Source organism: Pipistrellus hanaki (assembly GCF_964339955.1).
Source record: "Pipistrellus hanaki genome assembly, chromosome: 2".
Lineage (NCBI taxonomy): Eukaryota > Metazoa > Chordata > Mammalia > Chiroptera > Vespertilionidae > Pipistrellus > Pipistrellus hanaki.
In genome coordinates, this window is record NC_140504.1 from 96,430,931 (window position 1) to 96,445,638 (window position 14,708).

The window sequence follows — 14,708 nt, forward strand, 5'->3', positions numbered from 1 at the left end:
TCTCCAAACTATTAAGAAATACACATTAGCCGGGACCGGTTTGGCTCATTGGATGGAGCGTCGGCCTGCTGACTGAAAGGTCCCAGGTTCAATTCCGGTCAAGGGCATGTACCTTGGTTGCGGGCATATCCCTAGTGGGGTGTGTGCAAGAGGCAGCTGGTCGGTGTTTCTCTCTCATCGACGTTTCTAACTCTCTGTCCCTCTCAGTTCCTCTCTGTGTAAAATCAATAAAATATATTAAAAAAAAAAAAAAAAAAAAAAAAAAGAAAGAAAGAAATACACATTAGCCGAAAAACGGTTTGGCTCAGTGGATAGAGTGTCAGTCTGCGGACTGAAAGGTCCCAGATTAGATTTCAGTCAAGGGCATGTACCTTGGTTATGGGCACATCCCCAGTAGGGGGTGTGCAAGAGGCAGCTGATTGATGATTCTCTCTCATTGTTGTTTCTAACTCTCTATCCCTCTCTCTTCCTCTCTGTGAAAAAATCAATAAATATATTTAAAAAATACATATTATTTTAAAATCTGCACTATGCACAATATACTCCATCATTAGCATGTCCCATTCTAATTCTGGAAAACTTCAATTTCTAGAGTGATTTTTTATGCAGCCAGGGTTCCCAGTACCTCTTGTTTTACTTCCAGTCTTGCATTCCACACCTTAGCCCAGTAAGTATTTTAAAAGGGATCATGTCATTTACAATTTAATGCCTTTCATTGCTTTCCATTGTTCCTAGACAAATGTTCTAAATCCTTAAGATGGCCTGCCTAATGTAGTCCCTACTCCTTTCTCAGCCCACACACAGCTCTCTTAAGTTTCACCATCTCTGGCTTCTCTCAGGTTCTGAATAGTCACAGGGCCTGGAAGGGGTGCTCTTTTCATCAGCTATTATAATTGTGACTTAATTCTTCAGGTTTCAGTGCTTCCTGAGAGAGCCTTCTCCCCACATCAGACCTTTTAATTTTTATTTTTTTTAATGCAGTTTGTCCAGCACTTACATGCTTAATGTAAATTAATGGATTATTAAATAACAGGTTAAATAACTATTTGTTTCATGTCTATACATCCACATGGTCTATACAACCACTGAGGACAGAAATATTAGCTTTCTTTTTCATTGCTCAGTTCTCAATTGCTTAGCAAAGGGCTTGGCACATAGCATACAGCTCATAAAATAACTTGAATGAGTTGCATGAGATGAAAGCAAAACCAAGATGGGGTCTTTTCACCTATACTACTGTGTTTCCCAGAAAATAAGACATCCTCCGAAAATAAGACCTACTTATAGGTTTCCTTCTGAGTGAAAGATAAGGCATCCCCCCGAAAATAAGGCCCCTCTAGGCTAAACATGAGAGATTTGGTCCACTGATTCTGAAAGAAATGGAGTGACAAGAAATTCACCAGGAAATTCAGGAATTGGATTGTTATGATGATGTTCCAGAAGATGATGACATGATTGTCATTAAATAAATGAGTAAATTCTTGATACTGTAGGATTCAGTTTGTCTGGTTTGTGTTGACAGCTACCGTACTACCGCACTGTATTCAGGTAATAAATTTCCTTTATTTTCATTTAACAATAAATTTGTACCGTATTCTTCTTCATGGAAAAATAAGACATCCCCTGAAAATAAGACCTAGCGCATCTTTGGGAGCAAAAATTAATATAAGACACTGTCTTATTTTCGGGGAAACAGGGTATGGTTTATGACCCAAAATTTCCCTACATCTATCCTTCCTGGAAAGCCCTCTTCATAACCTTCGCATCTCTGTGCTCTGCCCATTATGGCCAGCGGTCTTTAACTCCCAAGTGCAGTGGACCCACTTCATTATTGTGCACAGCTTACTTAGTCATTTGTTCACTTCATCCCCCCCGACCTCCCCAAAGAAGTAAGCAATCTGTCAAGTTTTCTGATGATAGTGATTCACTTTTATTACTTTTCCAGCTAATGTAACAGACCTAGAAGCTTAAAAGAAGAATTGAGATCTGGAAATATCCAGGCAAGCAGAAATGATAATTCAGGATAGAAAAGAAACAGTGAGCATTTTGAACTAAGGCTCTCAGATGCTCCACTAGTACGGATGCTCCAGGATGTAATTGGCAATGTGCTTGATTGCCAGCATCGTCTCTTCGCAGGTTGGCCGAATCTTGGATTCAGGAAGGGCAAAGCCATATCTGCCTTTATCTCGCAATTCAAAGGTGAAGGAATATTTGATTCCCTGGTCATAAGCCCAGTCGTCAGAGCCTCCAGCAGCAGGATCTGAAATGTGCAAACAGCAGAAAACAAATCTTTACATCTAGGAAGGAAATTTTTAAAAATACTGGCTTCCTTTTATAGTTACAAATGTTTCACTGTGCAAAATAATATAGGTAGGCATCTTGCCTAGTAAACTGGATCATAAATATATAAAGGCTATTTTTTAAAATTAGACCATTGTTGCCGCTAAGCCTCCTTTGTGGGAATAATGTGTTTACTACCCTAGGAAGTATGTAATTGTAATGTATAAATTACTCAGTGTGCTTATATTCTTTGGTAAACTGCTATATAGTATGTAATTTGTTTAATATATATATATATATATATATATATATATATATATATATATATATTTTTTTTTTTTAATTGGGAAAAATATGTATCTGCCAGGAAAATAAGAAAAGCTGTTTGATGACTGGCAAGAAGAGAGGACTCTCAGCCCTGGGGCCACTGTGCTGAAGGATAGAACTGGAGCAGCTGGAGGCCAGGGCTGTGCCTCATTTTTGTTTCCTCGGGGCCTGGCCTATGTCCTGGCATGGATTAGGCAGTCATCCAGTCATTCATTCAAATAAAGTTATGGTGTCACTGCCACATGGATTATGAATTCATTTATTGATTCACTTGCTCTTTCATTCATTTTTTCATTCATTCACTCATTCAATCACTCATCTATTTAATTCAGTCAATGATGTACAGCCCCCACTGAGCAGCAGGCCATGGGCTCAACACTGGGGATGTCAGGACAAAGGAAAGTGTGGCCTCTGCCCTCCCAGACCTTACAGTAGAATCACAAACCCCACTGTATTAGGTTGAATAAAATATACAAGAAATTCTCAGTATATGAATAGGTGGGTTATTTCTGCTAGAATCCCTTAAAGAAATAGTATATACTGTCTGACTCAGAACAGTTTAAAAAAGGACAATACAGAGAACCGTATTCTACATAAAGCTTTCTTTCATTTTTAAAGCCTTAGGATTGGAGCCTTTCATGCTGCAGGGGAAGGAGGGGGAAGAAAGGGGGGGACAGGGTGGGCGGAGAGAGAGGCCTTGATGATTGGATCTGGTCTTTTCCCTTTTATTTCCTGTCCTTTCATAACTTGGGCAAAAGAAATCATGCAAAGGCAGGGGAAAATATTGCTACATTTTAAAAACAGAGCCTGCAGAATGTGCCTTTCTAGTGACTCCAAGGTTCTGGGGTCCAGCCCCCACCTCATTCTCCTGTTGCATGCATGTCTCATGCCACTTGTTTGAACACCTGAGTGACTGGCTTGAGCCTGAAGTAGCCTCCCTCCTATGCTTTCCTCCAGCAACTGTCCTTACAGATACAGCTTCTGTACCATCACCTGGGCAGTCACCCTGCCACGAGGCTGGGCTGGTTACTACTTGGGGTGCTCTCCTTGTGCTCCCTCTGGTCAGCACTTAGCTCATCCCTGTCCACAGTCCCTCCCTCCCTCCCTGCTGTGGGTACTTTGAAGACTGCACTGGTCCCTTCCTTCCCTTTCTCCTTCCCTCTTTCCTCCTCTCCACCCTTCCTTTCCTCTCCAGCACCCAGTAAGGTCTGGCACATGGTAGATGCTCAATAGGTGTTTACAGAGAGTGAATGTTTACGTGTGTTGAAAGCGATATGCTTTTCTCTCTTTTTCTGAACAGAAACTGATGACATATTTCATAAAAAATTCACTCTGAGGCAAAACCACATGCTTTACATGATCAGAAAGAAAAGCTCTGGGAGCCACTATCGCCTTCTTAGGCACGGGCTCTCCGGGCAGAGTTCCGAAGCAGAAGCCCAGACTCACAGATCGTGGTTGCTCCTGGGCCATAAGTGTACTTGGTGCCGTGCAGCGTGGCCAGCTCCTTCACAGTGGCTTTAGCCAGGGCATTCTGCAAAAGAACCAGCAGCAAGAGAGTAAGAAACCAGAACACACACTGCAAACCAAAAACAAACAAACACCTACACATTGTTTTGAGGACAGTCATAGTTCCATTAACATTTTATACTCCTTTAACACCCATTCCAACTTTCCAGCTAACTTGGTCATGAGATCCCAATGACTGTCTTGACAGGAGGCTTTTCCTCAATGCCCCAAGCAGTCACTCAGAGCTTCCATCTGTCCTACAGAGTGGTTATACTCTGTCAACACTATTTGCTGGCCTTGAAGGCCTCAGTGGCTTTTTCTGTCCTTAACTCAGTGTCCCCAGGGTTTGTCTAGGGTTTGTCACTTAAAGGTTGCTCAGTTAACTATTTGTTGGAACTGTGAAGATGGTCATCACTCTTCTTATCCAATTATTTGGAATTAGGTCCTTTCTTTCTTTCTTTCTTTCTTTCTTTCTTTCTTTCTTTCTTTCTTTCTTTCTTTCTTTTAAATTACTGTTACAATAAAGCATGAGTTCTAGGAATAAGTTCTGTTTTAGTCACAGGAAAATCTTTTCCTTAATTTTCCTTTTTTATTTACATATAGCTTAGTTGGCTTTATTTTTTTTTCTGGAATTTTTATTTAGGCTTGTTAAAAAAAAATTTTTTTTAAACCTTACTTCAGGCTAGACAAAAGAGACTTTTAAAAATCGATAACTGTCTCAGATATCATATTTATTGACATTATAAAATGTCATTGTGAAGTAAAAATTAGGTCTTGTCTAAGGATTAGTTTGACAAATTTATCTTATCTCTGGAGTTTGAAAGAGAAAGGAGGCAATGAGGTTTTTATGGTTAATAGAGACAAACAAAAGTCAAATGCACACAAAATAACTCCAAACCAAAAACCACCTGGAAACATAGCAGGTTATAAAGCCAAGATAAAGTCATGACAGGACTGTGGGAGGTGGGGCAGCAGCATCAGAAACTACACTGAAGGTCAATGCTGCGCTCAGTGTCAGCACAGAGATGCTTAGGCATTGGCAGTTTCAAGGATGTGTGGCCATTCTGGCTTGGAAGAGTTCTAGATTGAGAAATTAGAGAACATTTATTCTATTTCAAAATGCAGAATATTTAAATTCTAGAATAAAAAATTAGGAAATATTAATTTACATGTATTATTTTTTTCTTAGAAATAGCATCACCCTCTCAAAAGACCTATTGCCTTTCTGCCCCTCCACTCAGTTCCCCAGGGAGAAGGGCTCTGTTCCCAGTTCCTCCCTGCACTATAGAGGCACTAGCATCCTCTGATGCACTGCCTATTTAAATGAATCATTTGGAAAGCAAGGCCTGCTTAGGCTTTGGGGAATACACATTTGAAAATCTGACTGTTTACTATAAGAGAAAAAGCCACAATTCACTCTGGTTGTGAAACTGGCTATATTTCACACGTTGGCATCATTATCATAACTTGTACAAATGCTTGAAAAACTGAGGTTGGTGATGAACTCAGAATAACTCTATTTTCAAAGTAGCAACTTCCCTTAGTTCTTTTTCTATTAAAACTCATTTAATAGAGTCCGATGTAAAACTGCTGAGGGCACGTTCTATAAGACTTCAAGGATTCCAGCTCCCAAAGAGGGAATGCTTCATCAACCAAGTGGTAAATTAGAAAATTTAAAAAGAAGTATAAAACTTAAATCATGATTTTCTGGTTTGGTTGATTGAATTAATGTAATCAACTTATTGGAATTAACATATTATTCTCAGACTTTTGGACATTAAGTTGAAAATTTCCTTTTTTCCTAAACTGCTAAACTGATATACATTTTCTCTTACTGCATGGCCTTTTTTACTGATGTGATCTGTCTAGTTCCTGTTCAATCTTATTCTCACCCACACTGGAGTCAGGTCTTCTTGCCATCTGTTAGTGTAGGCCTATTGCACAAAGAATCGAAATGGTCTGCAAGCATTGCATCACGCTCCGGATAGATTTCAAACCATCTTTTAGAGATGTGAAACATGGTGAGGTACTCATTATTTTGGTAGGTAAATAGTATTTTATTTATTTATTTATTTATTTATTTATTTATTTAGTGTTCTACAATTTCTCTAACTCGCCATTACCCAAGAACATCTCTAGTTATTTTTTTTGTAAGGCAGAATCTCTGATTCTAAAAACCTTTTATTTCTTCCCTAGTTACCTTTTTCAGGTTTTTCATCTGTTCTATTTATCTTTCTATAATCCTTGAATTACTACTTTTATTTAGTAGGAATATGACTCTAAAAGGTTCCGGTGATCTAAGGTACAACAACATGACTATAGTTAGAGATACTGTATTGAACACTTGAAGTTTGCTATGAGAGGAAAGCTTTAATGTTCTCTCCGTAACAATAACTGCAACATCATCATTCTGTGAGGTAAAAGATGTGTTGACCAATGCGGTAAATGTTTCACAATATGTACATGTATTAAATCATCACATTTTACACCTTACACTGTTATATGTCAGTTATGTCTCAATAAAGCTGGGGAAAAATCCAGATATGATTCTTCAAGGTTAGTTCCAAATGTGAAAAGTTATGAAGACTAGAGAAGATTTAAAACAAGAAGATCATTGTCATCATCTACTGAACTCCTGTGTGTTGGTTGACCTTCAAGTCTCTCAATATATTTATCGGTATAACAATATTTGAGTTATCCAACAAAACCTAAGGGGCCTGCTCATGATCTGTTACTTCTTTTGACTTAATTAACTTATCAATTTATTCATAACTACCATTAGAGTCACACAAAAGTTCTATTTGTCTTTTTTGAAACAGTTGCTATGCCTTTGATACTGAAGCACTGTCTAAGCTTGATGTTATCTTAAAACTGTTATCTGCAGTCATTTTGCTCTGTCACTCTGCACATTGCAGGAACATTTAGTTTGGGCCTCAGCATTGACTTGCCTAGTCTGCTGTTGCTCTCTCATCTGGACATCTACCTCATCATCACATCTGTCAGTGGCTCTCACTTTTCTCCTTTCTTGCTGTAAGAATTTGGGCTAGTCCTTCCCTTTTCTCTCAGGTTGCATCACTGGCTGTGCCTCCCCATGTCCCTTACTAGCTAGGGTCCCCTGAACTCATTCCTGCCTCTCCTTACCTCCTTGGCCTTGGGTATCCTTCTCCCTTTGTTGGACTCTCCTTTCCCACCTTGTCCACATGATTCACATGCTATTTTTCTTCAAGTTTCAATTTTAGTGTCACCTTCTTTGCAAAGCTGCCAAAAGTCTCTTAGGGAGCACCGAGCCCCTTCTCTTGTGAGAGCTCATTCTCTATTAGAGTTCCTATCACTCTGTGGACGAAAGGGGCCACATGCTGACCTGACAAGCTCAGGGAAGGCCTGCATGACAGTCTTGCAAACTCAAAGACCTAAAGTAACTACAAAAGATGGTCTGAAATTAAACTTTATCTAAAAGCAGTTATGGTGGACAGTCACATCCTAGGCCTGTTTCTTCACTGTCAAAGTAACCTTTACCTTAATCTAGCCTATCTGTCTTTTTGCATCCAAGATAACATATCCTTGAAATGTCTGGGTAACTTGTAACTTCCTTTTTCTGGACCCCTTGGGGCACAACCTAATGTGCCTGGGCACCAGAACAGATACCACAAATTCCTTCATTGTTATTATCATGTTAACTGTTAACTGTTAATTATTCTGTACCCACCCAAGTATGTGTCTATCATTTTGCTTTTCATCAAATCCCAGAGGTTTCTCTGCTTTGCTTTCTCCCTCCTTTCTAGTCTATCATCTATGGATTTCATGTAACCCACCTATGTCTCCTCCTTTGATTGCAATGTATAAAAATAGATGAAAAAACTGCCATTCTCTGGAGCATTATCCCAATCCATTGAGATATTGCTTCCGGGCAATAGCCAACAGTTTGGCTCAAATAAACTCACAAAAATTCTTTACAGGTTTGAATGTTTTTACGTTAGCAACTCTGCTGTAATAACTTCTTTTGGCATTTAATCTCCTTGTGAGGAGGGATTCTTGGCTATTCATTTTGTATCTTCAGTAGGTTGCATAGCACCTACCACATGGTTGGTTGATTGAGTCTAATTCTGAAACTTTGGGGCATTATAGATGGGCCTGATTTGGAAGGGGGCATAGAGTGCTGAGCTCTGCAAAGGCTGAACCGTGACTTGCCTGAATGGAGATTGGGATGCTTATGGGGAGGGTGGCAGGCAGTACCAGGTACTGATGGCATTGACCTCTGCTATTGACCTTTACTTATTTCTATTAATTTTTAAAGATGAAATCTGTGGACCCTTTCTTTTAGCCCCTCAATACCAAGAGACAAAAAAGTTGGAACTGACATTGGCCAACCAAAATATCATCTTTTAAATTCCAATGATCTTAACAAAAATCTTTGGTATCAGTGTGGGTCTTTTCTTTTGAAGAGTTCAAATACTTTCACAAATGTTAGTCATTTATCTTCCCAACATTATCTGTCCACATTTCACTGACATGGAATTTTCTAGCAGAATAGAATGCCATGGGGGGCAGTGTGCTTGGTGGGGATGTTTCAACTAAGCTAGTAACTAACCCCTGCCAGGAGTGGGAGAGAAGGGTGGCAGGGGAGTGGTAGGGTTCTTGCATTTGCTAAAATGTTAGAGTGGTAACTCCTTTCCCTGTCTGGCTCTGTATAAAGGGATGAAGAAAGTTAACTAAAGACTCACAGAAGGAATAGCTCATCAGAGTGTGATCCACATCTTGAAAAGCTCGAATTAATGATACTTTCTATACAAGCTGTTATTTGAGGGACATTATTACCTCTTTGCTCAATAGGTTCAAAATGAGAACTAACATTTACATAAACCTTAGACTTTACAAAGAACTTTTGATAAGAGCTATATACTTTTATCCCCATTTTTCAGATAAAAGAACTGAAACTGAGAGAGGATAAAAGAACTTGCCCGAGGGCATGCATTCTTGGTAAGTAGCTGATTTGAGATAGGTTCTTCTTGCTTCAAATCTGTGCTCTTTTTCACTTCTCCTTGTGGCCTTCTAATACTTTAAAAGAAATGTTGCTGGAGCTGGTTTTACCAATTGTAAAGAACAGAAGAAAGCTAAATATAAACCAGCCCCAGAGAAGACTTTGCTTTCAGTCAAGGCCAAACATGACTAGCCTTTATTAATCCTTAGATGAGTTTCCTATATCTTATGCATGTTCTCTTTGTCACCTGTTTTCTTAGAAAGAGGCCTTGGCCATACAGCAAAAGATAGTGACAATCTAGAGTGTCACATCTCACTCAAAGCTCAAGAGACAAAAGACCAGTTAGTATAATGGTTCCCCAGGCTTTGAGCTCCTGGGTGAGAAGAATAGAGTGAGGGTGTTTCTTCCCAATGACATGTCTCTCCAGGTGACTTGTGATCTGGGAGGTCCTGACTTTTAGCTTATGGTCCTCATTGCAGCCTCCATGCACACAGTCAGTGTCATGAAGGAAGGCTGCCTTCTAATCTTCCTCTGGTCCTTTATTCTAGTACTAAAAAACAGAGGCCCCAAAACTGACAAGGGCTTTAAACTAATTAAAAGGACATTTCCTTTAGATCCTTGTTTCTCACTTGAGTTTAACCATCCCTCTGGGGTAAGATATGTGATAAAGGAAGCATCAAAATGATCTTTAACTGCAGTCTCCTTCCTTCTGTCTTGAGATAATGGGGAACTCACACCAAGGGACCAATGAGAAATTTAACTTTTGTGATTTTGGTGCAAAAGGAGAAGCCAAGTGCTGAGGAGAAGGCCTTTGGGACTTTAAAAAACAAATGTGTTTCTGGGAAAAACAAAAAAGGTAAACAAGTATAGGTTCTTTTTGCACAGCCCTAAGATTTGAGAAAGGCAAGGGGTTAAGGATAGCTTGGCTAGGAGAGAGGACCTGTCTATCTCAGCAGAGCCCACGGGGAGTATGGAAATGTTTTCACTGATGTAAACCACATTTTTTCTTTGGCTGATCTACAGGCATATTTTTAAGCTCTTTAAAATTCAAGAAAAATTTTAAGCATGAGTCAGCTGAAGTTACAAAGTCCAGAATTTTTTTTTGTGTGTGTGTGGAAGTGGTACTTCTTTTAAATAAATATTAAGAAACAAATGCTACAGAATGAGAATGTACATGGCCTCCTGCACTTCAGATTTGCCAAACACTGTAAACTCCACATGAGAAGAGTGGGAGATGCTGTGAAAGCCAGGAACCTTTGGCTAGAGATGTGACTCCATCTTTATCTCTGTTTAAAGCAGGGCTTCTCAACGTTAGCACTCTGGACACATGAGCTGTGAGGCTGTCCTGTGCATTGTGGAATGTTTACCAGAACCCCTGGCCTCTATCCACTCTATGCCAAACACTCCTACAGTTATGACAACCAAAAAATGTCCCCTCAACATAACCAAATGTCCCCTCAGGACAGGGAAGGGGCAAAAACTAGTTTACAAGGAAAGTCAAATAAAGGACATGATTATGACAAAGAGCGTGATCCACATCTTGAAAAAATTTCTAGAAAAAATTATTAGAATTATTAAAAAATTATTAAAAAATGTTCTAGAAAAAATTAAAAAGGAAGAGAACTGGTTTCAAATGTGCTCTGAATCCTATTTTCCTGTTGACAATGGTATGTGTCTCCTAACTATCACTGCTAGGTCAATCCTGCTAAAATATCACATTACCAGCAGGGTTGCCAGATTTAGCAAGAAATATGGGATATCTGGATTTTGGGGTATCCAAAATATAAATTTCAGATAAACAAATAATTTTCAGTATAAGTCTGTCACATACAATATTTGGAACATACTTAAACACTAAAAATGATCTGTTGTTTTCCTGAAACTCAAGTGTCACGGACTCATGTACTTGACCAGGCAATCCTATGTCTTGGGTGTCAACTCCAGGGCCTGGCTCCCACACAGCAGTCATCTGACATTCAAGAGCCTCCATAGCCTGGTTGCTTCCTATCCACTCTTCTCTGGCAGGAACACTCAGCACAGGAGAGCCTCCTCTCCCCCATCACCCCCCCTGCCCATTGCACTGTGGTACATTCGCTGGCTCTTCTCTCTACCTCAAGTGCTCCCTTCCTCTGCAACCCCAATTCTGCCCTTCCTTCAGGCTCAGAACAAATTGTGTTTCCTCTCTGTAACCTGCATTGAATAACTTCATCTCAGATTGCCATTTCCCCACCCTGAATGCCTACCATTGTGCCAGATTGGAAACTGCCATTCTGTCCTACTGTTGTATGGTATCAGTTAGCTGAGTCTCACCTAACTGATCTCAGTAAGATCTTACACTCTGTATTGAAGGAGCCATGCTAGATGCTGACCACTTAATAGGAGGAGCTTCATGAAATTTCTGGTCATTGCCTGATAAGACATGTACTGACTGGGGATTTTAATAAGCCAAGCAGTCACTGAAAATGTATATGGTAAGACATCAACCAGTTTCTCTAATCAAAGAAATTCTGCAATTGTTATTGGAAAAATTTTGTCTTTTAAGTGAGATTGCAAATTCTGTGAAATTCCTGAAGTGGATGCTTCGTGCCTCAAGTTCTGTCTGCCTTAGCTGCTGGTAGTCTGCCTGACAGTAGGGCTATGGCCTCATTGCTCTTGTTACTAGGCAGAGACTGGTGACAATTGTGGTTGGGTGCGCTCATGACCCTGCAGCTGTCTATCTCCTAATCACAATATTTATTCTTTTTTATTTTTATATTTATCTCTAATCAGAGCCTTGCTCTGTGCTCACATGCTTGGATGGAGCACTGGATTTCTATCTTGGTGGCTCATTAACTGAAACTTTATTTAAGAAGTAATGAGGTACTGTAAGACCTTCCAAGGTGTTGAACTTGAGAAAAATATTTCTATCTTTTGTTTAAGTTTAATATTTTTTCAGTAAAACTGTCACTTTTCTCTGGCTTAATCATAAAGACTGGGCTCTCAGAAGTGAGGCATCTCAGCTGACTAGTGTAAATCCTTAGCAAAGTTAGGGGCAGAGGCATGAAAGACTATTTAATGAATAATAGCTACAGTGGGTACCAACCTAGAACATGGCCACACCAACACAACTTGTGTGTGTGTGTGTGTGTGTGTGTGTGTGTGTGTGTGTGTGTGTGTATGTGTGTTTGGAAATTGGGGAAGCCTAAGAAATTCTTCAGGATCCAATAGTTCCAGGCCATAGGCTGCCTCTAATACTGCTGTTAACTTAGCCAGCCTTTATTGTCTCAGCTGGAAAACAAGAAGATCAGAGAAATTTCAAGATTTCAAGCTGAAGAATTCTGTGCTTCTAATGCAGAAATGTGATGTGAGATGCCTGCCCCTTTGTATACTTTTGTGGAGTGCACACCAGCTATTCATTTGCTCAAGATACTTAGTTGACCTGTTATGATGCTGGATTCCTACTTTTGAACTTAGAAGTGGTATAATAATAATTACTACTATTAACAGTGCCATGTAGGCCTCTTTGGGAGGAAGGTGTACCAAAAATTGGGAGCTTCTCCATATTCAATAAATGCAAAGCTATGAATAGGTTTGGGAGCCTTTGCAATTATGTCTGCTAGTTTTTATTTCCTGTGACAATAAAGAGGTTAAGCAATTCAATATTTCATTATGCTTTAGAATTTTGAAAATGTAAGTATATTATTTATTTGGGCTTTAAACCTTCCTTTGAAGATAGTGATAGCTTTATAGAGAAGAAGTCAACACTAAGGAACCAGGCAGTTTATTAAACCATTGGAAATTTACAGTGCACTTTTTATGAAAGTGATTTTCAAATTGAGATACTTTTATGATTCCTCACCCTTTTTTTTTTTTTTTTTTTTTTTTTTTACTGATCTGCTGAAGATACATTTTTGTAGCCTTCCTTGTCATCCATGCTGTTACTTATGTTCTTCTATATCATTGGTCTTTTGCATTCCTATCTCTGCCTTTCTTCACTCTGAAAGTTGTCTCATAATATGGGCAATTATCAGGCAATCCACATGTAAGATCTTTCATAAATTTTCATCATGAATCAGACAACAAAGGATTGCTACTAGATTTGGGGTAAGAATGCCAATATAAGTAGAGAATAATTTCCTTCAGCTTGGAGTTTTATTCTCTTTGAATATTTTGCCAAACAATTATAATCCTATAAACTTTATAAGAATATAGAGAGTTTAGAATTATGCACACACTCAAAATTTTGTATAAGACTAAGTCTGCTTTGTATTACTTTAAGAAAATTCTGACTTATTTATGATGTGGTATGCCCAGAATTTATCTTATTAATTTTTCCTACCTTTTATTTTCTACTGTGGGGTCACATTTTCCTGACTGAGAATTATTGTGGAGGCACTAGATTTGGAGGGAACATTCATCTTTCTAGATCAAGACTTACTTTTTCCTTGATATCCCCATTACAAATAAAAACCACAGAAAAGTTAATGTTTTTCTTTTTGAGAGAATCAAATTCTCTTTTGGGTATACATATATTTATAATAACTCTATAGTTATGAGTTATCCTAGCAAAATGTGCCAAGGAAATAAGTAAGTTGAATTTATACAAAATAAGAAAAATGTTGAAAGTATCTTCACTCTTAGTTACTGGGTTTTCTAAAGTTTCTGGGTCTTCAGAGTTGCTTTGGAATGCCAACAAAACCCAGATCCCAAAAGAATCAGATAATCAAAGAACATCCACCTTGGATTTCACTATTGGCATTTAAAATTTTCTTTTAAGATATGAGGCAAAAGTTTAGTTATAGAAAAAAATTATAAGAAAATAAAGTAACTTTTAAATTAATGACTGTGATATAAGTACAATTATATTTTGCATTTTAGTTACCTGATTATGCTCTGAAAAAGAGAAAAAGTCACATGTGCTTTCTCTTGAATTTATTAGTTTTGTGAATGTAAAAATAAACATCCAACATAAGATTATTTTGTGGTTTGTGTTTTTTTTTTTTTTTTAAAGAATTCACTGTGAATATTTTAGTTTGTTATAATTCTGTTTATTACACTTCTTTGCTAATTATAATTTAAAAACAATTTTGGAGGGCAGAATTTCTAATATCTTTTTGTCTATTAACTCTCTTTCCTTGATTTTAAATGAAGGAATGATTGTTACAGAGGAGCATTGGTGGCTCGCTTTCTAGAGAACGGCATCACACTGGTGGGGGCATGTGTGAACTGAACCACCAAACCTAGTAACTTGAGCCTTGAATCTGTTTCTGGATGAAACTACCATAGGAAGGAGCAAAAATTATTCAGGAGATTCTATAAATAATTTTTTTTTAAAAATAATCTGTGGACTTTTAGAGTAGCCCAGATAGTATGTTGTTACTATATGGAGTGACAAAGTTTTCATCTAAAAGGTTTTACATCTATTCTCAAAATAAGAAAAGCATTGAAACTTTGTGAAGCAATTCAATTCAAAAGAATACTTTGTCTTAGTCTTTCAGAATTTCTGTTTAAAGCTAGTTGCTATTAAGCAAACTGTATATCCTGGTTATTGTTACACTTAATATGGTTTATAATTTTAGTTTTACTATTTTACTTATAAACTTATTAATGCTTAGTTATTATGGCTTTGTCTTTTTTA

General features: G+C 38.2%; 1 protein-coding gene across 1 annotated transcript in view; it reads right to left on the reverse strand.

Annotated features, from left to right (window-relative positions):
• Positions 1-1,901: 1,901 nt before the first annotated feature.
• CPB1 (carboxypeptidase B1) overlaps positions 1,902-14,708 on the reverse strand; it is a 39,529-nt gene continuing 26,722 nt past the window's right edge. Inside the window, exons 10-11 of the mRNA XM_084875958.1 lie at positions 4,054-4,138; positions 1,902-2,260 (exon numbers count right to left, since the gene is read on the reverse strand). Of these exons, the coding sequence (XP_084732084.1) occupies positions 2,073-2,260; positions 4,054-4,138 (273 nt within the window). The 3' untranslated portion in view covers positions 1,902-2,072. The remainder of the gene's footprint in view (positions 2,261-4,053; positions 4,139-14,708) is intronic.